Source organism: Malurus melanocephalus, unplaced genomic scaffold (genome assembly GCF_030028575.1).
Source record: "Malurus melanocephalus ecotype Western Australia unplaced genomic scaffold, MMel_1.1 scaffold_233, whole genome shotgun sequence".
Taxonomy (NCBI): Eukaryota; Metazoa; Chordata; class Aves; order Passeriformes; family Maluridae; genus Malurus; species Malurus melanocephalus.
The window spans coordinates 1-27,209 of record NW_026623465.1 but is presented as its reverse complement, the minus strand read 5'-3'; the positions used below and the strand labels follow the sequence as shown (position 1 = coordinate 27,209).

The 27,209-nt window shown below is 43.7% G+C and overlaps 3 protein-coding genes across 4 annotated transcripts in view; 2 read left to right on the top strand and 1 right to left on the bottom strand.

The window, feature by feature from the left end:
- The window catches only part of USP4 (ubiquitin specific peptidase 4), a 30,456-nt gene extending 19,928 nt beyond the window's left edge, over positions 1-10,528 (top strand). For both annotated transcript variants that reach the window (XM_057374825.1, XM_057374824.1), the window contains 9 exons: positions 5,002-5,193; positions 5,730-5,818; positions 6,715-6,930; positions 7,007-7,077; positions 7,406-7,521; positions 8,015-8,164; positions 8,837-8,940; positions 9,979-10,067; positions 10,189-10,528. In XM_057374825.1, coding sequence (XP_057230808.1) covers positions 5,002-5,193; positions 5,730-5,818; positions 6,715-6,930; positions 7,007-7,077; positions 7,406-7,521; positions 8,015-8,164; positions 8,837-8,940; positions 9,979-10,067; positions 10,189-10,290 — 1,129 coding nt within the window. In that variant the 3' untranslated portion in view covers positions 10,291-10,528. The remainder of the gene's footprint in view (positions 1-5,001; positions 5,194-5,729; positions 5,819-6,714; positions 6,931-7,006; positions 7,078-7,405; positions 7,522-8,014; positions 8,165-8,836; positions 8,941-9,978; positions 10,068-10,188) is intronic.
- Positions 10,529-13,737: 3,209 nt separating this feature from the next.
- Positions 13,738-18,923, bottom strand: EMC3 (ER membrane protein complex subunit 3). Its single transcript, XM_057374823.1, has 8 exons — positions 18,691-18,923; positions 18,556-18,613; positions 17,711-17,804; positions 16,948-17,052; positions 16,190-16,271; positions 15,959-16,038; positions 15,293-15,375; positions 13,738-13,992 (listed from the first exon to the last, which is right to left on the bottom strand). The coding sequence occupies exons 1-8, from the start codon at positions 18,843-18,845 to the stop codon at positions 13,864-13,866; spliced, it is 786 nt and encodes a 261-aa protein (XP_057230806.1). The 5' UTR covers positions 18,846-18,923; the 3' UTR covers positions 13,738-13,863.
- Positions 18,924-19,144: 221 nt separating this feature from the next.
- Positions 19,145-26,982, top strand: LOC130578576 (Fanconi anemia group D2 protein-like; the record flags this gene model as incomplete). Its single annotated transcript, XM_057374777.1, has 11 exons — positions 19,145-19,219; positions 20,376-20,465; positions 20,601-20,735; positions 21,347-21,414; positions 22,169-22,272; positions 22,786-22,849; positions 23,608-23,660; positions 24,290-24,368; positions 25,035-25,159; positions 25,860-25,947; positions 26,878-26,982. Coding segments are annotated over exons 2-11 (888 nt in total), but the record flags the coding sequence as incomplete, so codon positions are not given.
- Positions 26,983-27,209: the final 227 nt, after the last annotated feature.

Sequence of the window (27,209 nt, the reverse complement as noted above, 5' to 3'; positions counted from 1 at the left end):
CACCTTTGTGGCTGTCTTCTGTAACAGAAATCAGCTGTTTCAGTGGTTCTGAAGCTTTAGCATTTGATTGTAACTTAAACTGGTAGTTCTTGCCTTATGTATGTTTCTTAGCATCATCTTAAGTTGTCTCAGGACTGAAAAATTTAAATACAAATGTCATTCTCTTACAATATTTCTGCAGGTTTGCTTTGCTGAGAGCAGTAGCCAGACCTGCCTGTGGTGACAACAATACCCCTGTGGTTTGACAGATTTCTGATTTTATTGTATTGTGCACTGTCCAGCTGGCAACACACATCTCAATTCAGAATTCAAAAACTCTTAACACTGCAGGAGATCCGTGCTCCAGCAGGGCTGTGATTTAAAAAAAAATATTAAAGTGAATACTTTTTTACTGGTGTCTTGCTTTTGAGACCAATGTCTGTTAAGTGTCAGCTTTCAATTTGGGCCTCTGTTGGTTTATTAGAGAGTAGATCATGGATTTCCCTGAAATGCTTTGGTTGGAAATGTCACTGAGCAGCTCTCACAACACATTGCAGCAGGAATAGAGTAGCTGGAATGGACCTTGGCTTCTCTGAGTATTTTCTTGACAGAGAACATGGTCTGCAGACACAGATATTGTAGTCCAGACAGTGCTGTTGGTGAAATGTGCAGYATGTGGGATGTATGGAATATTGAGCTTGCATCTTTAATGGCTTATTTCAGTGTAGGAAAAACTCTGGTGTTTTTTAGTTTTCCCCATAGGGTTATGAGGGGAGAGACATTCAGTCTTCTGGTTTTGGCAGGGCATCTTGCACATCTTGAGATGTGTACTGTGAATTTTACTAAAATGGTGGGGAATGCTGAATCTGGGGGAGTGAGGAAGGGGGTGAGCGTTGGACTCCATTTGGAACTTAAACTGAATGGATTTCAGTATAGAGAACAGAGATGTGCCCTGGATGTCTAAGATACATTTTCGCCCTGAGCTGCTCAGTTTCTGGTTTATCAGTTCTTCTGCTATATTATCTTACCTRTTGTGATCTCTGATAGTAAAACCTCAAAAAGAAATGCAAATACTACTGGGCTTCTTGATATTTAGGTGACTTTACATAATTCTGAGATGCATCCCAAAATGAACCTGGCACCTTTAACACAAGAGGATGAAATGATACATTTTCTTCTCCAAGTCACCTGTAAGAGGAGGAGAATTTGGGTCTGAAATTGTCCAAGCCTGTTCTTTCACAAGGCTTTGCACTCATCTCCTTCTCATCTTGACAGGCTTGTCAGGTAGTCCTGGTGCAAGATGTGTTAATATTCAGCATCAGAGAAGAGCTGAGCTGCAGAAATGGAGGGGGTTGGTMGAAGCCTTGAAACAAGATCCCTGACCCAGCGTGTAAGGGCAGTGCAGCCAGAGAATGGCTGTAAGTRGGAGTATCCCACTTCTCCCAGCTTTGAAATGGATTCTCTCTCAGCATGTTGTTCTGTGGAAGAACAGGGAGGTCTGTGGCAGATGATCAGAAATCACTCCTGTAAAGGTGGTCTGCAAATCAATTTGATGACAGTAGTTCAGTGTTTGTGCTGAATGCTCTCATTGCCCAGGCTAAGCAGAGCACAGCAATCAGCACACGACCCAAACACTTGCTATTTCTTTTCCTCAGGTTCTGGGAAGCCCTGCCCCACTAGGACCTCCGGCTCCCGCTCCAATGTAGCACCCACACATTCACCATGCTGGTGAATTCCCATCACCAGGGATCCTGCTGGAGCTTGGAGCCGGCCTACAAGGGCTCAGGTAAGCACTACAGAAAAAAAAAACCTCCACAGCCCATTTCAGGGGTGTTACTCTTAGTATTTCTTCTTGGTTCTTAGGAATTAAGAAGAAAACTGTTCTGATGGATAAACTAGATACCCCTGTTCTCTTAGCCTGGYTAATGGGGCATATTACATAATGTGTATTGTTTATGTTGGTAAAAGTTTCACAAATTGATTTGCAGGTCACCTTTAACCTTTAAAAGTGTGCATATTTGAATAGGGTCTATTCAGTTTGCCATACATGCCATGTTTTCCACCTTCTCTTACAACATGCTGTGTATTACATTTAGATGAGTTCATGKTCTTGAAAAAACAACACTGGCTGCAGGGATGTCAGGTTTGTTAATGTGACTGAGGCTACAGTAATTACTGAACTGAATTAATGAGGTCATCAGACCAGCTAGTCCAGTAGTTTTKTATGAAAGATTTGAGATGTGTCAGATCTGTGTAACAGACTGATCTRTGAAGTTTGTTCACACTTGGTAAAATTGAGGTTTTCTTGTTTAAAATGAGGGTTTGTGTCCTTTCCAAAATCAATTTGTGTTTATTTAAGCCTTCTATAAACTTCCTGTGTGAATTCCCTCATTGTTTTTGATCTTGTTCCTCTGCAAGACTGGCARAATCCTTTGACCAGGTTCTGCAGGGCAAATATCCATTGTCTAAGAAAGTTGTGTTTGCAGTCCTCTTAGTTTACTTGTTTGTGTGTGTTCTGGTATTATGAAAGAAAATAAACAGGTTAGGAGTATCTCYACTTCCTAGAAGAGATCAGAATATATGCAGCAGTTTCTCTCAGTTTTTTTTTCAATCCTGTGTTTATTCTTATTGTCTRCTTTTGTCCCTGTTGTGTTTTCTCAGCAGCATCTCCAGGTTGGTGTGCAGTAGTAACCCCATTCAGGCAGATCTGTTTGGCAGCTCCTGCAGTGGCATTTTTTCCTGTTCTTCTCCATTCTCTTTCAAAATAGAATTCTTGGTTTTTGCTGTACATTCACTTATGATCCACATAGTGTTTTGCAGCTTAATGTCATAGATCCTACCACCTGTGAAGGAATGTTTCAATGACATCAAACTGTATATTAGTCTGGTGTTTAGCTCAGAGTATTTTTTGCTTTCAGTGTCCTTTCATGTAGGTCTGGTCTTTCATAGCTTTCCATCCTTCTGTGCACTTGCATAACTTCACTGTGCAATAGAACAAAAGTTATCTTATTATTCACTGCCTCCTTTCTTAAATCACAGACTTGAACCTCAATACTGATAAAGACTGGTCAAGTCCTACCCTTTAGCTTACCAGTTTTCTGACACTTTTCTGAGTTGCCATGAATTATAAAGGCAACCAGCCAATATCTTGGCAGTGTGGTAGCAGCTCAGCTAATGTTTCTGGCTTTTAAAACCATGTTGTGTAGTCTGGAGAAGCATCATCTTCGTGTTTGGTTATTTCAGTTGTAACATACAGAATTACAGGGTRTTGTCCAGCAATTTCCAGTATCAGCTCTGCAGCCTGCCTTACACTATACATACTTTGGTTTTGGATCTTTYTTTTTCCAAGTGATAGCTGTTGCTGAGGAGATCATAAAAATGACAGATCTTGATTCTCATATGTCTGCTTTTAGTACTAGTGTGTAAAAAGAGGTATTCTGAGGTGGAGTGGGTAGAGGGGCACTTGAGTAACCAGTTCTGTTGTGTTGAGAAATGTGTGAGATGCTCTCTTCTGCATTATGGGGTGCTGCATGCTGGCTGTTTGCTGTTTGTGATGGATGACCCCTGCCTGTGGGAATAGCCTTTTCTATCTGTTCCATCTCATGGGCAGGGCTTCATTCAGGTGCATGAGGGTGGGGTGTAAATGGGACTTCATTAATTGCTGCTTGCAGAGCACAGTGTAAGTGGTTGGGAGATGCAGTCATGGGAGTGTCATGATCTGTGTTACAGAGTCCACTTTAAGGGTTTCATAGGACTGGTGTTAATCACAGGTTATGTTCTGGGACTGAGTATGGCCTTTTGTTGTTTAAACAGTCCTAGGTGAAATAATTCACCTCTTTGTCSTGCTGTTTCTCAGGAAACTTTAGGAGGTGTGAACTGTATGCAGTGCTAGTGTCAGCTGAATAGCAGTGACAGCCTAGAAAGCCCCAGCAGCTGCTGGTGTTGGACTCTCTTATGCTGACTTTRAGCTCTTGTGTTCCTGGTGGGCTGGGACTCCCTGGAAGGATGTTTTCCTTCATGTGCTCTACTAACTCAGTCCAAACCCCAAGCTGGGATCCTTTTTTGTTTTAAGTAGGATGGAGCAGAATGACAGGTCTGAAATTTGTTCTCTTCCCTGCTCTGAACACAGACATAAAAAATGTTTCTCAGTTCTTGAGAGAAGGGAAGTGACTTGTCTAATGTAAGAGAATTGTTAGGAGTTTGGTATATTCAGATATGTGATTGTGGTCTTGGTCATTATGTGTAGTGACATCTTTCATGAAATCTTTCTTTCTCTTTCAGTTTTAAGATTAATCTGGGACAGGTAACTCACCAAATTAAAGAGCAGTGTGACTTGGCATTTCTGAAAATGAATCTTTTGTYATGAATAGCCCTGAAGCAAAGAGTGTGATAGTGTTGGACCACGTGGTTTCTTTTGCCTCTGACAGCTGCAAATACCTCATTTGCTGTTTCACCCAGGGCACAAGCTGCGTCACAGTCTCCTCACTGTTCTCCCAGGCTGTTTGTTGCCTTCCAGAATTTTTCTTGTTTGTTTACTGTCCTTGGATTTTTCTGTGAAGCAGATGTTTCCAAACTCTTGGCTTTATGAAGCATTATCTGCTCAGTGATGTGAGCTCTGGCCATAAAACTGAGAGGCTGGGAGAATGCAAGACCCAAGGTATCAAGACGATTTCTTTCTGCAAGGGGAACACACACTGTCAGAGGGATTTCAAAGTACATTAGTATTTTTCACTGGTTGAAGCACTGTGTAGATGTCAGGGTAGTGTCTTGGGAGGTGATTGGTATTAGGGATTTGAATTAGGAATAAAGGCAGAGGGAAGGTGGCAGTGAGTTGGGGGCAGGTGTGTATCTGGTGCTGCTGTGAGCCCTGGGGAGTATTCAGGAAACTGCACTGTAGCATGAGGACAGTACAACCCTTTTGTACCTGTTGGTGAGACWKGCTGGACTGAGTTCATGTTGGTCCTACCTGCTGTACCTCCTGGCAGTGGAAATAACCCATGCAAATACCTRTCTTTCAAACAGGTATGAAGTTAGCAAGCCAARTGAGGATGGCTCGGAGTATATTACGCTCTCCATTTACTTTCGGGAAAAGACAATGAGGCAATCCAGCAATACTTCAGGGACTGTGCTCTTTGGGCAGCCACTGTTAATATCTGTGCCCAAACACAAACTCACCGTGGATCACCTGTACAGTGTGGTTTTGGAGCAGATCAGGTAAGTCATGGCTGTACCTTTGAGTTCTATGCCAAACTCTAGAGGTTGCTTATTCAATTACATTGTAATAGGATTACTGAATCCTTATTAACAGGGAGAATTTTCATTGTTTTGTGTGGGATGTATAAACCAGGATTTTCWTTGCATTAGTGTCTGGAGGCCCCAGGGACATTTCAAGGTCCTGGTTTTTGGGCTTTGTAACAGATATTGCTGTCTCGCCTTGCATGGGCAGAACTCTGGGCATGTTTTCAGGGCTCACAGGTGGGGCCAACATAACTTACTTTTGACTTTTCAATATACAGCCAGTAAAACTTGGAGCAAGCAGTGAGAGCAATGACTTAGGGAATTGTTGTTTGACTCATTGTGAGGGTGCTTGGTGCTGTAACATAAATGTAAATGGTGCTGAACAGGATGGGTTCTGGTTTGCCAGGGAGATTGGGCAGCAAGAGCCGATGATAGGACGATAGAGGGGGGTGCTGCTGTTCTGGTGCACAGCTGSAGTATGGTTGTGTGATAAATGTATCCCTTCTCTTCAGCCGCTATGTGAAACTCCCTCTGGCAGAAGAATACTCTCCGTCCTGCCCAGACAGAGGAACCTGCAATGGCTCCAATGGTGTAGTTGAAGGTAAAGCCCTTTCAAAATTTACTGGAAGCTTTTCAGCACTTTAAGCTTCCTAWCAGCGTTTGGTTTGTGCTGTGTGTATTTGGCTTAAGCTCTAGCAGATTGTTTCTCCCCCATGATTAAACTGCACTATTGTGCTGGACATCTGTGTGGTACAGGGAGAATTTTGCAGACCATTTCCTTCCCAGGGAGAYCAGATGTGCATAAGCAGCAGCTGGAGAATGAGGTGTGGTGTGCTTTCATCCTGACCAGTGTTAGGGAAGTCTTTGCTTACCTGTGAGGTATTCAGCTATCTCCCTCCAGAGGCAACTCTTTTCCTGATGTGCCCTTTAGTAATGAAATGGTCACCAAGACAGTTTGTGGAGAAATAGTGGTATTTTCTGTTGGAGAACATAGAATCACCATCTCATTCCTAGGCTAGATGTTCACTAGGAAGCTTTTAATGCTGATGGCAAATGTATGTTTCCAGTTTAAATGACTCACTTGTGTAGTCCTGAGGGTAACAGCTGGAATAAGTTCAATAGGAAAAACATCTGCCCATTTTCCCCTAAGAATGCAAATAACTCTCCTGGCAACTTATATATTTCTTTATGTGAWGACACCCAGCTGCAACCTTGCTGATTCTCTCTTGGGGATTCTTCTTAGGGTGTGCTGTTAACATACTGCAAACTGAGCACTCGCCATCATGCCTGATTCTGGGATACAGCATCCAGCACATGATGTGGCWTGTGCTGAAGGGAAAAACACAACTTCAGATGGAGTGGTTAGCAAACAGAGGTTTCTTTTTCAGTGTGCCTTTTCATTGCTTTCCACATACAGGCTGATGCAAACAGGTGTCTATGGGAGGCATCAGGCTAAACTTTCACTGTAATATTGTCCTTGTTTTGAATATTTTCCAGGAGACATTGAAGAGATGGAGCATCAGGATGGTGGAGAGGAAGGCAAGGAAAAGCTGACAGAAGTTGATCCCTGCCATTCTGAGGGTTGTATGCATGTGGAGTCAGCAAGAGACCTGCAGTCTTGCAAGAAACAGCATTTCACTTTTAGCCTTGTGAATTCCTCTGGGACCTCGGAGATAAACTCCATTGTTGAAGGAAAAATCTTAAAACTGAATGGTAATTATTTTTTTTGCTGGTATATTTTTCTTCCTTTTTTTACACCAGTGCAATAAATGTTTGTTTTTTCTTGTAGCTTTTTCTGCAGTTGCTGTTGACTGGGATTCTGAGACACGGAGGCTCCTTTATGATGAACAGGAGGCACAGGTTGTAGTATGCTCTTTTCATAAGTAATCTGTGTGTAAACTTGCACAGTGTTTAAAAGGTGACAATAAACAATGTTCTGATGGGTCATCTTTTGTAACAGAATAAGCTGGTTTTACTGTCTTGATAAAAGCTCCARATCTAAGTAAGGATATGTTTTCTTTTATGGACTGTTTTGACACAAGAAAAGAGTGGCTGGAAGCTGGAGATGATTGTCTTGGTGGGGAAGGGGGGCAGAAATAGGTGGAGTGGAAAGATGAGCATGTAATTTTGTGATGTCAAGGATTCCAGAGTACATGGAATTGAATAAAGCACCCATTTCTTTCACTAGGCATTTGAAAAACATGGAAGCATGCTACAACCACAGAAGAAGAAGGCTGTAGTAGCCCTCAGAGACTGCATAGAGCTCTTCACTACTATGGAAACACTTGGTGAACATGACCCATGGTAAGAACCTTTTCCTTCCTGCCATATTTGCCATAAAATGCCATAACTGTTTGAGTTCACATGATTTGTCATGGGTTAACTTCCCAGGTCTGTCCTTTTGTCCTCATCTTTGAGAAGTCTGTTGGATCTGTAGTAAGTAATTGRTTCAATGAGCTGTGGATATGAGTTATTAAAAAATATTTATTTCCTGCCTGTATTTAAGGAAAATGTCAGCAGGAATGTTGCTTCCAATGATCCAGCTACTTTTAAAAGTTAGTTTTTGTACAATGTGTAGTTAACATGCATTAACAGTAGGACATTGTGCCTATAAGGTGATGAAAGCAAGTTGGAGTTTGGAATTCTGAAGCAGTGTGTTTAACTGCACATTCCACAGCCACTATGCCTTTTGTAAGGCAGGGACTGTGCTTGTGCTGGTGAGGCATCTTTCATGGAAGGCCAGAAGCTTTTCTTTTAGTGTAATCATTCATTTCCTTGCTTATTACTCCTTCCTCAGGTACTGCCCTAACTGTAAGAAACATCAACAGGCCACAAAGAAGTTTGATTTGTGGTCTTTGCCCAGGATTTTGGTGGTACATTTGAARCGCTTCTCATACAGCAGATACTGGAGGGATAAACTTGACACTGTTGTGGAATTCCCTATCAGGTAGGATCCTTTCCTCAAGCTGAGAAAAGCSTGAAGAACTTGGTCAAGAAAAATGTACTTCTGATGTTACTGTTGGGTGGGCTCGTTATTAAAACTGTGACTGCAACAGGTGTTTTCTGGGTTTGGACAGCAGGCATGAATTGAGATGGTTAGTTTCTTGGGGAGTGKTTTTTGTTAATATTAATCAACTTTATACATCTCAAAGAGATGTATTACTGGCAGGTACTGTTTCATCTGAAATTAAATTAAGCCCCTGGGATTCAACCAAGAGAACTTGAATAGCAATTTTAGCAAATATTTTGGGCAGAGCTGCGTTTGTAGTAGTGGGTATTGCACAAGTACAACATGAAAGCCTGCCTTGTCCCTCTGCCTCTGCTTGCCAGCATCCTGCTGTGGGATGAAGTATATCCCTTATTATTCTTATCTCACTCTTCATGCCTACACAGGGATGCTCCAAACTGTTTTATTCAACACCTCCCTCTAAACCTTGTGGCAGTTCTTGGTATGTTTGCAGGACCTGCCCTGTGTGGGAGGGCTAACAAGTCTGGTCTTCACTCTAACAACACCTGGCCCCCGAGCAGCAGAGTGACACTGCTGCTTCATTGATGCCATGCTTCACTTTCTAAAAAGTGCTGATTACTGGTGTACTGATACTTTTGGATTTCCTTCTAGGGGTTTGAACATGTCTGAGTTTGTCTGCGACCCGAGAGCTGGCTCATATGTGTATGACCTCATTGCAGTTTCCAATCACTATGGAGCCATGGGAGTGGGCCACTGTGAGTAGCTGCTGCTGTGTCCTTTGTGTGCAGGGAAGTGTGGGCAGAGGGGTCACGGGAGGGCTCTGTGCATTGGGCACCTACAGTAGCCCCCACCAAGGGTGTCTAGTCCAAAACTGACTTGTGTGTGTGCAGGTGAGTTCATTTTGGGATCTTGTTAGGGTATGGAGGGCAGATAGGTAGCAGCCCTTTGGCCCGAGGTCTGTCTGATGTGTGTGGGATCCTGGTTAGTAGTCATTAATGTGTACAGTGGTTTTCCCTGATTTATGAGTGTAGTCAAGATGTTTCAATGCTGAACCTGAACTTGTAGAATGTCTCCCCCTTTGCACTGGTAAGGACTGACACTGGGAAAATGTAATTTCATCAGGAGAAAAAAACACTTCAGTACGAGTTTGATATGTGATGAGTCTGTTTTCTGTCACTGGCTTTGCTGCAGTGTGGATGAAAAATGTCTGTAGGTGAATTCACCATACCAGGTGTCTGTGCAGAGCTGGGTTGAGGTGACTCTTGTAGAACCACTCAGAAGCAATTTGCCATGAGAGGATGATAAACTCCTCTAGCTGCAGGGGCATGTGTTCTGAGGTTGGAGATTACAGTCACAGAAGTCTTGGCTGGAAGAGACTTTGAGGGACTTGTAACTTTGAGGGACTTGTAACTTTGTTGTTGAATGAGGACTCTTACAAGCAGTAGATCAGATCCAGCAGCAGCAGCAAACTTCCCTTTCAAGAGAAAATGCAGTCTTAAACTGTGTCACTGACTTGAGGGCAGTGAACAAAACCTATTGTTTTTTTCCCTAAGTTTCTTTTCCATGTATCTCAGCTGCCAGGGATAAACCTGGTATGTGGAACCTGGTCCTAGACTAGCTGGGCCAGCTGGCATGTTGTAGATGTTTATGCTGGTTAACTAGGCTTGGGGCAGGTGATGCCAAAGCTGACTCCTGGCTTCCCATACCCAAGCAGTTGGAATTCCAAGTGTCCCAGGTGTGTGTTCCCTGCCAGCCTTTCCCGGAATGCTGAGCTGTAGTTTTCTTCCTGACAGACACTGCCTAYGCAAAGAACAAAGTGAATGACAAGTGGTACTACTTTGATGACAGCAGTGTCTCGGTGGCTTCAGAAGACCAAATAGTGGTGAGTATTTGGCTTGAGGCTGTTCTGAGTCTGTGCTGAAAGTGTGGGTCCCTGCTTTGGGTATGACATTCCAGCCAAGCTGTGTGGATGGTTTCAGATGGGTTCTCTTTTTGTTTGGTAGACAAAAGCTGCGTATGTGCTGTTTTATCAGCGCCGGAACAGCGAGGAACATTCTGCCCCCTCTCCTCCCCAAGAAGAGTGTGATGGCATGGACACCAACTAAGCACCACTTCCAGCACTCTGCCACTGTGGTAGTGGTTGCTTTTGTAAAGCAATGCCTGAGGCACCTGAAAAAATTTCTTCCTTCTGTAGGGGTTAAGCAGAAAATCAGGCACTGAAAGATTCAGTGTTGAGGGTTGCAGAATAGCACTGAAGAGCCAGGAATAGGTGCTGACATTTGGGTATTTAGAGGCCAAAAATAATATATATTGGAGCTTCAATAAAGTTCTTTTTAAAATCTGGCTGAGCTGTGTGGCTAGAGGCAGGGGTTGGGGCTGTGGTTGTTGGGCTGAGGGTTGTAGCTGGGGTTTGGGAGAGGACAGCCTGGGCCAGAGGCCAGGCATAGCTGAGCCTTGCAGGGGCCCATGGAGGAGAATGCTGGGTACGATTCTGTGAATCGGCATTGGGGCTTCCTGCCAACTCTCTGGTGTTGCTGTTGGGCCCTGCCTGTGTCAGGGAGGCCTCCTGCACCCTTTCTGGAGCTCGGTTCAAATCTTTGTACATCTGGTCTGTTGCAGTCTCTGCCCATTGTACCTTGGTCCCCTGGCAAAGCAGCAAACGTTTCTCTTGCTTACATCCTTTTCACTGATGCATTTGAGGTTCTCCTGAGCCTTTTTGATTCAGCGTTCTTAATGTGAACACTGAATCCAGTGATGCAGGAATCTTGGCCAGAAGTGAATCATACCTGCCTATGGTGTAGCATATGTGCAGGCTGRTCCCCACAGAGATGCAGGATACAGCTGCTCTGCCACCTGTTCTTCTGCAGAGGAAATACCATCCATAACATTGATGATTTCTTGTCCTTTCCATCTCCTATACCACCCACTTCCAGACTGCTCTGTAAGCAATTTTCTGCTGCCATCATTTCTCCTATGATTTGTGCAGTRACAGCATTTTTATCCTTTTTGCTCMTTTATGTCTCCAGCCAAGCTCAGCACTGTGTCCTCAGAGCTGTCACATGTAAGAGTGACAGCCCAATGCAAAGGACTGTGTTGAGTTTTCAGCCTTTTCTCTTGGTTTTTTTGGACTGCTCTTTCAGCCCTCCTCCTCCCTTGAGTGCTGCCATTTTTCTCCCCACCTGATCACCCTCTGTGGGGCAGGTGTGATGGTCCTTTCTCAGATCCTGTTTGCCTCTGCTGTTCAATGGTTCTGCTCCATCCTTTTGTCACAACTGGCAAATATTCTTCCCTCTGTCCTTCTTTACTGTCTGTGTTGCTGTTATGACTCGAGTCCAGCTTTCTTCTTGAAAACAGACTCCTGTGAGTCTCAGTGAAGAACTGGTCTTCCATTTGAGAAATGGGGAAAAAAATCAATAGCCTTAGCCTGTATTTTTAGGGAAACATCTAGGTCAAGGTAGTGAACCAAACAGGAGGGTTTTTCTTTCTGGGATCCAAATGTGTTGGCAGAATGAAAGGCTGAGACCGGCCGTCACTGCTTTTTGCTCCCCCTGGAATATGTGCTTGCAGCCACTGTGGCTTCAGTGCTGACCATCACCTTCTCTTGTGGTCAGCAGCACTCATCCATTTAACTCCAAACTTGCCAGCTCAGCTCCACCTTTCTGCAGCTCCAGGCAACAGGTCCTGTAGGAAACTGTAGTGTGCCTGTCCCTGCACCCTGGGAGGGTACCAGGCAGCCCTTTGCCATGGCARTGGAAGGTGATGGAGAGGAGGAGGGCGCATTGTCTCTAGCCAGCATGCTACTGGTATGATTCTCCTTTGTGGAATTTTGCTTTTAAAGCATTAAAATTTGAATTTTGAGGTCACAATTGCTTAGTTGCTTCTGCTGTTCTATTTTTATTTTTGCAACTCTTAATATTGTAACTTTTTTTTCCTTATTACTGAGGGGAGCATGCAAAAGGCAATTTTTAAGCTGTAGCACTGCACTGAAATTACTCTTAATCAGCATTTTTTTGTTTGTTTTACCCTGAAAGTAAGTCACGTGGGCATTCCAAAATGGGGAATAGGGGAAAGGGAGAGCAGTAAAAGACTTTTTTTAAAAGAGAAATCAATCTGAAATAGCCTTTGTTCTCCTCCTCGCCTCCCTACCTGTGCTGACACTGAGAWATGCATTTGTGGGGCTCAATCTCAGATGCTGAACAGACTCTGTTGTACTGCAGAACAAGTGGCCCAGCTCTGCTTTCTCTGCCTCTGAGCTGCTGGGCTTCAGCTGGTGTGTGTGTGCTGTAATACCAGACTGTTCTTTAGACTAGCACTTTGTAAGTGGCTGGCTCTGTTGTACAAAGAGGAAAATTAAAGAGTGGTTTGCACTGAAACTGGGTTTTGTTCTGTTTTCAGCTTTCGTTATGTGGCCTAAGGCTGCTGGTTGTGGGGATGCCTGGTGCTCCAGGAGTAACTTGGGCTGGGGGAAGGGCTCCTGCAGAGCCAGTGGGGATCTGGGAGAAAATGAGCTGTTGAAAGCACAGCTCTGCACAGCTGAGGGTTGTTTGCTCCAGGGTTGCCATTTCTCACCTGCAGAGCTGGGTTACTGGTACCTGGTGCTCTAGCAAAGCTGTCCTTGCTTTTTTTGTGGCACTGGGCAGCCTCAGCTATGGTTTCATCCTTCCTCTTCCTCTGCAGATCCCTGAGAGGTACTGGTCTTCCTTCTGTCCATTTTCTCTGGGRATATCAGAGCTGCCTGTGACTGTGCCACTGAGACAGCTGTCCTGCAGTCTCTGTAATTTCCTCAAGGCAAGCTGAACACATTTGTGAAAGCAGGCTGGAAAAACTGAGGAAATGTAAAGGGCTTGTGTGTGAGATTGTCCCAATCTTGCAGGGCAAGGTGGGCTGTGAAGTCCTTGTGAGAAGGTTTGAAGTCTTCATGCGTTAATTACAGTGTATGAGCAGAGGAGCTTGATCTCAGCTTGGGCTCCTGAGGGTTAATGAGCCTTAGTGTAGAGCAGTGTAGAGCTTTGCTGTGAAGGGCTGACCTCCAAAGCATGCTGTGAAACTCATCGTGGGAAGAAGGGAAAACAAAGGGGCAGCTTTCCTRTTCATGGGAAGATGATTTGGTGAGAATAGAAAACAGGTTCTGTCACAGTCCTGGCTCAGCTCCTGCTTTGAAGAGGATGTGGTTTCCCCTTGAKAAAAAGGTGCTCAGAATAAAGAAGGGGGGGGAAATAACAGCCATAGAGTATGGAAGAGCTTCTGTTCAAGAAGCATTTCCCCACACTGGGACTGTTCTCCCTGGGGTTGTCTGAGGAGCTCCTGCAGGAGGACAAGCCAGGAACAGTTGCTCCCTGTTCTCTACCRTACAAAATAGTCAGGTGGGTAGCTTAAAGCATTTATTATCCCCACCTGGCCCAGTAACAGCCAGACACCCCTGGACAACAGCCTGCTGTGTGAGAGGCAGGAGGGGCTATGTGGGCACTCAGGTGCTTACAAATGGACTTGGGAAGGATTAAATTAATGGGGAAAGAGTGTGTGTGTCCTTGGGCTCAAATGAAAGTGAGGGCACTGCAGTTCTGAACATGATGTTTTTGTTTTATTCTCAGCCTTGCTAAAATACATTATATAGGTTTAGATAACAGATTTCTTTTCAAATAACTTTTACAAGAAGAGACAAAAGCATACTCTCAAATTCAGAAGATGGAGGTCTGAAGTTCTTCCTTAAACATGCCTTCAAAATGGAGGTCTTTTGCCATGAGCTCTTCTTCTACATCTTCTAAGGCCCACTGATGATCTGTCAATTCTAAGGCTTCCCATTCCGTCTGCATTGGCAGTGAACAGAAGTAGGGAAGGGAAGGCAACACAGGATTAGTTAGACAAAAAYTACACAAAGCACTGCTTGCTTTAAAAACTGCAACAAACACCAATTTCTATTAAAAACTTGCCAATCATGTCAACTCTCTGAAATGAGTGGTTTATGCTTAATTAGATATTAGTTGATCAATACAGATACATCACAGAAATTAGAAAAAATACATTATCTACTTTCTGCAACCCATAACCTTCTGGAATACTCCATTGCTTCTCTAACAGCTGGCTCTGTTGTAGTGGGTCAGGTGCTTTTTACTGAGTTAGTTCTTCAGTTCAGTTACTTGATAACAACAGGTAAGTGGCAAAAAATTTTACACATTATCACAGACTTGTACACAAAGCCTGCAAAAAAAACCATGTCACATGATGCCCAGCAAGAGATTTGTATTTCTTGGCCAGAACACTTCTGCAATAAGGGCTTTTTCCCTTTTGTTTCTGCTGGAACTTGTAGTGGGTTTAGGTACACATTTAGCCTTACAAGGCTGAATGGTAGAAGTGTTGTGGAGTCAATACTGGGTAGAAGGGAAGTCAGTACTGGCTGGAATTGCACCTCRGTGCTGACTGTGACAGAACAGCCACTGCCACCTGCAGCCAACCTCTCCCTGGCTGAGCCTCTGCCTGGGTGGTGTGGGATTTTTTTGACCAGGGAGGTTACTGAAAAGACACTCCAGGAGCAGACCATCCCAACTTTCCAGGCAGCAGGTTATGCATGGCTAAACCTCTTCTACAGTACACAAAAACAGAAACCAGGACTGTCCCTTCATGCATAAACCTGGGCTGTGAAAGACAGAGGCAATCTAACAAGTAAGTGTTAATGGAAAATGCTTTAGGAGAACTTCGACAGTCAAATCCATATCGATTTTCTGCTCAACTTGCTKACTTGATTTTCTTACCCAAGTTCCATCAGGTACCTGCTGGACTTGTGCTCAGCTGCACTATTAATGCAACTTTTGGGGAGCCAGCTTCTACTTTAGAACTTAAGGTAAAAAAAAAAAATTCCTCAGCAAAAGCAGAGGATGGGACATAAATTCAGCCTTTGTACCAGGCAAGAGTGATCTGTCAGGTTTACTTCAGGGTATTCRGGCTCWGMCARACCCAGAGCAACTCCCACAGCCTTYRTAAGCTGTCAGCTCTAATTTTAGRAACAGGAATCCAGAGCAATTCCCTTACTTGTCACAGAGAGAGAACGAGTTACACACAGCCTATGACTGCAAGCTCACATAAGCAGAAATGCAGGTGGAAATACTGTACCTTGAATGCTTTGTTAGTGTCTGCTGGCATGGCCATTGCTGCCCCTGTCATTTGTTCTTGCATCACCCTGGACTGATCTGCAGCTAYAAATGAGAAATGAGAGGTTGAGTTYMTTAAAGAGCATTCCCTGGGGCATGGTGCCATTGGGCTGGTTTTTGGCTATAGATGGGAACATTGCAGCAACACCCAGAATGCAATACCAGGAGTCCTCCCAAGACATCTTGCTCCCATCTGCTACATCTTCGCCAGATTTACATAAAATATGCAGAAAAATGGAGGAAAATAGAGTTTTGTATATTCCCCTCATCTAATATTAAGAATTTGCCCCTCAACTAACATTAAGAAATCTTTGCAGTTTGCCTTAAAACCAATACTTGCTAGAAATAAAACAGTTCCTAGCACAAAACTTCGGCACACTGATTTGATGGGAAAGAAAGCATGGACAAACAGCCATGGAAGTTTATGAGCCAGTGGCTGGTGCAAAAGATTTGGGTACTTGCTGCAGGTGATGTCAAGCCTGGCCTATGGAGAATAAGTAACCTCACAGAAATGAGAGAGGCAYTCAAGAGATTTTGGGWTGGAAATGTAGAAATCTTYYCCCCAGCWTCCCTCAGAAGACATCCCATGGAARGAGAMGCCAGTTCCCAGAAATGACAAGTGGCTTACCGTTATCTTGGCCCAGGATGAGAGTATAAATGCTTCTGAGTCCAAACACATTCAAGAAGTACCATGAAGCAGAGCTCACCCTGACAAATCAGAACAAGCACAGCTGCTGTCAGTTCAAAGCTGGCTCATGACCTCATTCCAGCAGCACACAGAGATCATCCAGGGGTTATTAACACATTCAACATTTTCCAAGTGGGAATTGAACCTTGCTTGCTGAGAACAGGGGCTTACCAGGATGCATCTAAAGTGAGCAGCTCAATTCCCTGCTGCAACATAGGCTTAAAACGCAGCGTCAGAGGAAATGGGACCTTTGCTGCAGGATAAAGAAAAAAAAGCCCAGTTTCACACAGTGACACTGCATGACTGTAAAGCACATGGCAAAGTGAGCAGGTAGATCTTTTATTACATCTAATGTAGTCTGAGTGCAATGTGTACAACAACCAGTTAACTTAAATTTTGGAAAAAGCTGCAGTTCTGTATTAATTTTAATATGAAAAGACTTTCTGAAACTTTGTCAGATGATCTAACCCCCACAGGTATTACTTAAGTGACCGTGGAGGAAAATGGTTCCTGTTGAAGAGGTAGTTATCACATAAAGAGTCTAGAAAAAAAAAACCCATAACTATGAATTTAAGTATATTTTTATGTGTACACTCCAAATTACACAGTAACCAACTCCCTGGACAGGTGCAGAGGAAAATCCACTGTATCAACCTGAAGTTTTATTAAAATACTGGTTTTGTCACTACAGTTGTTCCTGATGAGCTATTTTCTCTGAGACCATGTTCAATACTCTGGAAACAATTTCCCCCCATGCAATGGGAGAAGCAAATCTATGCAGCTCATGGAGTGAAGAGCAGCAGTGCCACAACCCAAATTTATGTTACTTCTAACTGACTGCTGTCAGGTTGAGGAGCAAATCTCTGATGCAGCCCAGACCCTGAAGGTCATCTTCACAAACACAGCCAGACTCGTGTCCAGACACTTACTTGTGACAAATCCTGAAAATGTCATGTTGATCCAACCACCAATGAGGATCATAGGCAGAACATTGGTTACATTCCCTTTCATCATATCTGTCAACATGGTAGGATCTGCAAACCATAGATTGGATGTGAAGCAGCAGCATATCACAATAAAGGGCAACAAGTCATTACACATCAGCTAATTAAGAAAYTGCATGAGACAACAGTCCTATCCCAGTATCTATGATTTTCCATTGCTGACAATACTTTGCAAAATGAGACAAGCAGCCAGAGTGGTGGTGGCTGCTGCCACAGGGGTGTTGTGTTTTGTGCTGCCTGACCCCATCCTTTGCTCCATATCTCTGAACTTGCCTGACCCCTCTATGAGCTGATCTGAGTAGAAGGAGAACAAATTACTATTTTGTTATGTACATTAGTTAAATTAAATTGGAGAGGATCCTGCAGGAGCTGGAGCAAAACACTGGCAAAAGGAGATGAGTTGAGAGCAGGACTGCCCACTCCTGGCTACCCTGAGGAGGTCAGGTCTCATGAGATGCTGCAAGCAGCTCAAGGCTGAAGTTGAGCAACATGGAGTGACCCAATGTCTTGTTACTCAAGAGGGGTATCTCACTCCCCCTGTGCCCAATACAAGCTGAAGAGTCCCACCCCCTTCCTCACACTCTCTCAACTCCCTGCAAAGCTGATTCATTTCCACTCTCGGCAGACAGTGACAGCTTTTTCTACCTGCAGTTATGGCTATAGCTGCAGTTATGGTACCTGAACATACCTGTCATTGGTGAAGGAGGCACTACCTTTCTTTTTGTTTTCTTAAAAAATCCATCCTCGGGGTTATTAAAAAAATATTTCCGGGACAGGAAAGACTGAAAACAGAAAAAGGCAATGCCAACACCATAAGAAGTAAAAGGACAGAAGCATTAGTTCTTGCTCAGACATTCAGACATTTTATGAGTTCTTTTGCAACACACCTTTTTTGGACTGACACCTCACTGCCCATGTATCTTAAAGCTCCCCACATTCCTCTGCATCCAAAGTACCAGACCTCTGGCTTTTTGAAATTCTTAAAATAATTATAATAAATCTCTGAAGAAAAGCCCATAAAAAAAATAAAAGAGCTTTTAGTGCTTTGTGTCAATTCTTTGTGCTGGTTGAGCACCAATATTGATACATGGGACATTTTCACTCTCCCAGCTGACCTCTGGACTTAAAAAATACACATTTGGTACCAACAGAGCCAACATAAGCGATGGATTTGTAGTTTAGTAAACATTTCAGCTGACATTGTACGACCACCTCGTTATCCCAAGCTTGTATTACATCCCTGCATGCTTGCTGGTAGATATTAAATACACAGATATTGGAGGCACACCTCATGTCAGCATGCAGTTAAAACACCAAGCTAACATTAATGTCAGAGAAAAGACATACATCGGTCCCGTGTTCAGGATTCCTAAGAATCTGCCCTCCTGGACAGTGCCCTCGCCCAGGGCAGACCCGGCAGTGTCCCAGCCCGCGGGCCCTTGTGGGCGCTGTTCCTCCTGCCCGCACAGCCCCGCGCTTTGTGCTCCTTTCACAGTCATCCTCTTTGTAAAGCCCCACAGCGCAGCTCCCTACCTGCTTTGGAATGTATTTTCCATTTTCCCGAAGGACTCTGCTCCGGATCAGGACTTGGCTGGAAGAGAAACACGTGGCGTTAGCGGGCCGGACCGGGGGAAGCGGGGGGCGGGCGGGGGCGAGGCGGGCCCTGACCTGTCGGACACCTGCTCCTGCGTGAGGCGCTTGTCGCTCTGCAGCAGGATGGACACGTAGTGCCGGATCATGCCCACGAAGAAGGTGATGAAGACGATGGGCAGCACCACCCATAGCCGGATGTTGGAGTCCAGCAGCAGCTCGGGCTCGCTCATCGCGGCGGTGCCGCCTCGGGCCCGGCTCCGGCCGACACCGGGCCGCCGCCGCACGCCCCGCTTCCGCTTCCGCTTCCGGGACCGCCCTTCCGCCGCTAGCGGAATGACGTCAGCGCGCGCCGCTGGCGGGAAACTTGAGCGCGAGCGGCGGGAGAGGCGTGAGGGGACAGCGGGACGGTGAGGGGACAGCGGGACGGTGAGGGGACAGCGGGACGGTGAGGGGACAGCGGGACCGGAGAGGCGTGAGGGGACAGCGGGACGATGAGGGGACAGCGGGGTGGGAGAGGCGTGAGGGGACAGCTGGGCGTCCTGTCTTGCCCTGTCCTATCCTGGCCTGCTGTGCCCTGCCCGGAGGGGACGGGAGAGAACAAGAGGTGGGCTCGGCTCAGCTCCGGTGCAGGTGGGCTCCGGTGCAGGTGTGCTGAGCTGAGGGAAGGTGAAGCGGACGCCTTTGGCTGTAGGCACGATGAGAGAAGGGCTCTCCGGTGGTGGCACAGCACGCCTGTCTGGGCTGTCAGGCTGTGCCTCGGAGCCAGAACAGAATCACAGCTTTGTTAGGGTTGGAAGGAACCACCGAGATGATCCAGTTCAACCYCTCTGCCAAAAAAGGGTCACCYAGAGCAGGTGACGCAGGAMMGGGTCCAGGTGGATTTGGAATGTCTGCAGAGAGGGAGACTCCACRAYATYCCTGGGCAGCTGTTCCAGTGCTCTGCCATCCACAACCTAAAGAATTTTTTTGTCAAATTGAGGTGAAACTTCTGGTGGGTTTAGTTTTGGCCATTGCTCCTTATCTTTGCGCACCACTGAAGGGAGTCTGGCACCATCCTCTTGGCACCTGTCTTTGAGATGTTTATATATCTAAAACAGCTGTGAAAGGCTTATTGCACTTTTGATTTTTAATTATTCTATTTCCATACTGATATTTTAAGAACTCATTTTACTAGCCTTTGCCAAACAGTTGGCATTTAGTGTGAGGTATTCATACATATTTTTTTAATAACCTGTAAGTTTTAAAGGTGAGTAAAGATTTATTTTTTTTCTTTTTAATCATCACCAGCCCCCAAAAGAGGATGGGTTAGATGTAGATTTGTGCTGAGAGAGATCATTTGCCACGATACCTGGTTAGGGACATGAACAGGGTCAGTTAGTGTGGTTGGGTTTATGAGCACTCATCTGTGAATCCTTTGTCCAAGCATGTGGAGAAGGTCTTGAGCTTAGATCAGTGGGTGCAGTCTGAGCCCTTGTAGTTGTTCACTTCATCTTGCCTGGGTCTGAATGAAAGGCCAAGCCTTGTTTTATGAGGAACTAAATTTTAGCAAAAGTGATGTATTGTGCTAGTTGAAAATGACAAGCTCTAAAATTTCATCGTGCACAGCAGAAAAATGTGGTGTGATATTGGTTACCCAGGCAATCTGTCTTTCTTTGAGCACTCTCAATTTCTGTTGTATTCCCTTTTGCTATTTACTAATACCTTCTAGATTTGCTTAAAGAGATTAATAAAACACTTGTCTTTTTCTTGCATTTTTATAGGCAACAACAAAGGTTTTGTTACCATGGTTTCAAAAAGGAAATTGTCAAAAGTTGATGATTCTGGAGAGAGCTGCAAGGCAGATTTGCCAAGTAGGTGCTTGGGTATCATCTTACTGGGGTGGAGAATCATTGATAGAGGCAACAGCTCCAAGGGGTTTTGATAATGCTGATTGCTAATGACTTGATTTTTTTATATATTTGATGGAGCATGTCTTGTTTTCTCAGAAATTAAGAAGTCACGGCTTTCTGATAAGGAAAATGCCTCTGCCCTCTGTGGATTGGAGAATGAGGGAGTCTTTGAAGAGCTCCTTAGGACAGCAGGAATTGTGCTGAAAGCTGGGGAGGGACAGAATGAAATAGGTAGGAGTTGAACACTTGCTCTTTCTGCATTTAGCTGAAAACCTGCAAAACCTGCAAAGATGGCTGGTACAAAGTGAAGATATGTTTCACTGGCAGGACAAAAATGCTTCAGTCAGCTTGTTCCAAAATTCAAACAAACCTTTATCTGGCCTCTTATTTGTCATATACCTTTTGTTCCTGCTGAATTTAGTACATCACCTAAACTCATACCAGCTCTTTGTGTGTATATCTGCTAAGTCTCAAGACTTCTGAAAGATTATTGGAGGTATATGGAAAAATATTAGATGGCACCTGTGATTACAGTATCGAATTATGGAGGCAGGAACTCTGAAACAGGAAAAAGCCATGTCATTGTTGCCTTTCAGCTCAGACAAGGCCTTCAAGACCTCCTATGTTCAGCCTTTTCAATGCTATCAGCTGCTCTCAGCCCTGACTGAGAAAAAGCACAAGTGCTGATTCCTCTCAGACTTTTGCTAACTGGAGTTCTCAATCGAGCAAATGCAGAAATATTGGTGGATGGGCTTGAGAGCTTTTACTTGGTGTAGCTGTTGTGATGTTGTGTGGATAGAACATGTGTGGTTCTTTGTTTTCTTTTTAAACTTTCTCCTTAGCTGTTGATCAAATGGCTTTCCAGAAGAAGCTCTGCCTGGCCCTGGAGAAGCACCCTACTTACCCAGGTGTAAGTAACTTTGGCAGGAGCCACATTTAAAGCTGTTTGCTAAGTAGCAAGAGATGAAAATGCAGCTGCCCATCCCTGCTAGTCCCATACAAAATGTGCCACTTAGTAACTTGCCTTGTACTAATGTGTTCAGAATTTTCCGATTCTCTCAGTGTTGCTGTTCTAGCCTTTTGGTCTCACTGTTCTTCTGACAATGCCCTATCAAAGTAATTTTCATTGCCAATATTATTCAACAGACAAAGACTCTTTCAGGAGAAAAATCACTTTCAGGGTTTCTGGTGGAAGCTGGTTTTGGTTTTGTGTTGGGTGGGAGCTATCAGCATTTAAATTGCCCTGATGTGGTGTTCCTCTCCAATCAGCTAATGACTAATTGCTGCTCTCCAATCAGCAAGTCCAGGGTGAAAGTCCTGAGGCAAGTGATTTGAATAGAAATGTTTTTTGGGTGCCACTCTTGTCACATTAAATGTTGCTGGCTCAGCTGAAGAGGAAGAGAAGCAAAGCCTCTTTAAAGCCTTTTTAAATCAAAGCAAAATGTGAGACATTTGCTTTATAGTAGAACAATCAGTGTTTGCTTTTGGAAATGGTCTAGACTAGCATTCATGTATTATCCAGCATTCCTTCCATAACAGTTTCTGTCTGCAGTTCCTTGGTTAGCTTTTCCTGGTTCCTATCATCTGCTTGCAGAATGCATCCTGAAGGATAGCAGTAGACTGGGGTGCTCCTTCAGGGCTGATAACTTCTCTCTGCTTTGCAGGTTGTGAAGCAGTTCATCAGTGGCCTGGAATCTCACATCAAGGATAGGAACCAGTTCAAGAACTGTCTCTTGCCGTGCACTCCTGTACGGACTGAAGGGTCAAGGTACAGAAAATCTATTTTGCCTTCCCCTTCAGTCAGCCAGTCTCTAGTAATGTCCTGTAACGCTGACCAGAGTGGAGGGAAAGGCTCCAGTGCTGCACCACAAGGCAGGATGGCTGGTGTAGTACATTGCTGTTTAATAGCTGTGAGTYTAGAATGTTAAGTCATAGAWTTTTTTGTCTGCCCATGGCACACAYTGGACTCCATGGCCTTTTATGCAAGAACCAAATATTGTGAAAAAAATTCACAGGGCTGGCGAATGTCAATTCCTTTTTGAGACTTTTTTTCTAGGAGATACAGCTTAACCACAGACTTTCACATTTCTAGTGTTGTAGAGAGTGAGGTGGTTCAGAGCTGAAGTGTGATTTTAAATCTCTTTTGTGTGTGTCTATGATTACCATGTGTTTCCTTAAGTTATTGTGTGTAGTTTTTAAAAAAAATAGTCATGGAGAGAGCTACAGCCTGTTCTCCTAACATGTTTTTGACAAAACTGTGGTGGAATCTTTCACCTTGCAGGAATCTGGTGCACTCATATTGCGAAAGCCTCATTAAACTGCTTCTTGGGATTAAGATCTTACAGGTATGGGCACTTTAGCTTGTTCTTTACAGTGGTTTTGATTGTGGGGAATGTTTTGCTTATGTAAGTAAGGGATTAATAGAACTGGTTTTGAGGCAGGTGAGGCTCCTTCTGGAATAATATCCAGTTTGTTGTTTCTGTAGGGACACAAAGATGCTCAGTCTGAGGCACGTGGCAGACAAGCAGAGGCAGAGGGAACTGGGTTTGTTCAGTTTTAAGAGAAGATTAGGAGAAATTCTGTGGTCTTCAAAAATCTGGTTGCAAGGTGTGGGGAACACAGAGCCAGACTCCTCTTAAAGGTGAACAGGGGCAGAATGAGAGGTGATGGTTTGGATCAATCATGGGAAATTCTGATGAGATATAACCACTTCCACTGAGGAGAATGTGTTTTTTTTTTTTTTTAAGTGGTAGAGCTGAGCACTGTTTTTAAACTTATCTAAAGTTGATGCTTTATTTTCTGTGTGGTGAAAAACAACTCAGCTGGGTATGAGAAAGAGGTTTGTTGGCCCAGAGGAATTGTACATCCTGCCTAAATGCACCGATTCTGGCACCTCTCCACTGGTGGTTTTCACTTCTCAGGCTGTGTGCCTTCTTTCTGGCATTAGACAAGAGGTTTCTTATACAGGAAATACTTTTATTGATCCTTTTGAGTATTTTATTCACTGTGTATATTTCATCTTTTGTGAAGGGTCAGTTTTGGGGGCAATACCACAGCACAACCAGTAAATCACCCTAACACTGTCTTTTTGCCTTTCTTTTAGCCTGCTGTCATAACGCTGTTATTGGAAAAGATTCCTGAATTCTTTTTTGACATGTGAGTATAAACTGGCTTTTCTCTGCCTTGAAATGAAATTTCTTTTGGACAATCATCAGCTGTTTGACTTTAACTGTTACTTCAAATTTACCTGAATGGCAATTTGCACTGATTTTTCCTTCACACCTGTGGGTTTTTTCCTTCGCACCTGTGTAAAATTATCTGTGAGGTACCATGGCCTTAAATTTGTGGGTGCATAAAGTAGAAGATAGGTTTCTGGAGGCTGAAATACAAACGTTGTGCTTAGATTGATTGTGCTTTTTGCAGCTACTGACACAAGCTTAGGAATTATTTCAGCAGAGGGACTATGGAGTGTCTCAGACTGAAATCATAATCTTGTTTGAGGAAAGCTTAACATAGACACTCACAAGGTCTGAACTGTTTTCACCCAAAAATTCTAAAGGATCTTAAATGTAAAAATGATAAGATGTTAATTGTGCTGTGAATCCTTTGGGAATTCTGAAAAATTGATGTTGTTACACTTGTCTCCTATCAAACTAAGAAGACTGAAGTTTTTTCTATGTATTAATGACCAGTTAAGAATGGGGTTAGTTGGTCTTGCTCACCAGCAACAAAGCTTTTGAGTCTGTAAGTCTGACTCAGCTGTGTGTCATTTTCTGCTGTTTCAGTGTGGGCACCTTTGGAACAAATTTCCCCCGGCTCATCGTCAATCAGTTCAAGTGGCTTGACAAGCTCCTTGACAGCCAGGTGGGTACCAGAGGTACAATCACACGGATGCTTTTGCCAAACAACTTCTGGAATGCCTCTCAGGTGGGATGAGATGAATTATTGTGCTAATGAGAGTTGATGGTTTTGTATTCACATGCTGAAGGAGAGATTTAATTTTTTTCTGTTTTGTTATGACGGCCTTGAGTGACCTCTGAATTTCTTTTACTGTTTTTCTTCTTTTCTTGCTCTAAGTCTTCTTTTACATAAATTTATATCTGTGCATGTGTATTTACATGGTTAACCTCGTTTTAAAGCTGTTGGTGACAGGAAGTTACAATCCCCTCTTTTTTAATTTTAACAAATTCCTGGATATTTGCAAGCATGTGGTGATGATAAATTTTCTGTTCCTGCTCTGGTGATTCTTTTCCTTCTTTCCCTAAGTTAGTTGGTCTCTGTGGTTACTCTCTGCTGGAGTACTAAGCACGGGGAAGCTTTTTGTTTCCCAGTTTCCTTTGCTTGCCAAGATCATTATATCCCACCTGTAAAATACCATTGTTCCACAAAAGTCTATGCTGTACTTCATTACTTCAGCGGGACAGTTGACGTAAATCCAGGCAGACCTGAGATGCATAATATTGTTGTTTTGTTGATGTTATGCTTGCTCAAGATGAGACTTTTGCATTTCACCAGTGCTCTTCTTTGCAGGATCTGGTCAAGAAGTTAATGCAGATGGTTAGTGTCTCTCCAGTACCAATCCAGCATGATATTATCACCAGTTTACCTGAGATCCTGGAGGATTCCCAGCAAAGTGAGGTTGCCAGAGAGCTCAGGTACAGATGATTTGGTTGGGAGGGCTTGTTTTGTTTTGTTATTTTCCTCCTTGCACTTAGCAGCAAAGGACAAGTTGCATTAATGCAGGTTGCTCTGGGGTTGAAGTGTTAGGACAGCAGTTAACAGTTCCTGTTAACTACAACATTTGGGGATACCTAGCACTGCCTTGGGACATTCTATTGAGGCTGTTACGCTCTTAAAGAGAGCACAGGCAATCCAGCCAAACACATTGCATTTAGACAATGCTCCAAAACTGCTTTTATCTAAACAATTATTAAACTCTTGATTATCTGGATGCAGCACAGGTAGAATCTGGTTAAGTACTCACTTCTTCCGTTGTAATGAATTAGAGAGCATAAATAGAATTACCAGGAACCTAATGTTTTGTGATGTGTTTTTCAACTAATACAGTTTAAGTAGAACTTCTTGCTAGGGAAAGTTTATAAGAAACTGAGATGTCAGCCAAGAATGATTAGATGAATTTTGGGAAAGTCCATGAGGCTGTTAAAGACATGTGCAGTTCTTACATGGGAAGTAATAATTTAGGGAACGAGTTTTCCATAATGCCAGTGGCATATATTGTCAGTTCAGCGATTTCCTTGCAGTGACCACAAAAACTACTGGAATCATACAATACACTAAAGATACATTATTGGTTTTGTTAAGAGGACCGTTTGTTTTGTTTTCCATGTGTATCAGCTGCTTGCTGAAGCAGGGCAGACGGCTGACAGTTCCAATCCTGGATGCTCTTTCTCGTCTGGATCTTGATGCAGAACTTGTGGCTGAGGTGAGAGCTTTTTACTGAGCACTTCAGCAGACCCCAACCCCTGCTTAGCAGCAGAGAGCTGGAAACTGTTTCTTCATTTCAAATACTTTGCTAAACCTGACTCATGTAGGCCTTCAAATGTCCTGAGCTCCTGAAGTTGGAAAGAGGTCAGAAGCTAAAGCTGGTTTTTGAAACATGTATGAGGGGATCAGTGAAGAGCAAAGAGTTTTCTGCCTGCTACAGTATGCATTCAGAAATTTCAATCACAGCTGTTTTGGCAAATGCAGAAGCACTTTGTCCTGCTGCAGTAAATTTTTACAGCCTATCTTAAACCTATTTATTGTCAATATTTCATCTTTTTGAACTACAGTGACCAGATTAGACTGTTATATTCTAAGGAAAGGCAGATTGGTGAATGAATAATTAAATAGGTTTTCTCTGCAGAATGCTGATACAGGGGAAGAGATGATGATATGCCTTGTGTCTTTTGGACATGTTGCATTGCTGCACTTCTTGGAGTTGAGCTTGTTATGAGTGAAATGGAATTGGTTCATTTGAGTGCATTAAATTGTGTTTTACATAATCCCAAAAGGCTGGTGCTGCGTAACATACACATTCACCATGCTTTTCCTTTTTGAAAGCCAAGCTCTTTTTGGTGAAGAGTGATAAGGGGCAGTGGCCATAATAGGAGGTTCAGGTTGGACATTTGGAAAACCGTGTTAGGGCCTGCAGCATCCTGCATCAAAGAGGTGGCAGGGATTGGAGATTTCCTCCATCCTTGGATATCTTCAAGACTTAGCAAAGCCAAGGTGAATCCGATCTAATATTGCCAATACTCCTGCTCTGAAAAGAAGGCTGGACTATAAGTCTCCAAGGATTCCTTCCCACTACCTTAACTATTTATCTGTGCACAATAGTCTTCTGGCTGATGGAGTGTTGCTCTTTCCTCAGGTGCGAAAGTCTGCCATGACCATTGTGCCATCTGTAAAACTGGAAGATTTGCCTGTAGTAGTAAAATTCATCCTCCAAAATGTCAAGGCAGCAGATGCAGTAGAGGTACAGTATTTTTTTGTAATGAAGACCAGTGTGTGTTTTAACAGAAGTTGCTTCACAGAGAATTGTATGTTTTTAATGTTTTCAAGTAAAAGTTTAATATTGCCAGGAATCAAAGCCAGCCTGGCTGAACTATCAAACAGACTTTTTTTCATAAGTTGAGGAAACCTCAGCCTAAGCCCGATGAGGTTTGTAATCTGCCCAAATCTTTCAGGGAGATCCCTGTAAAA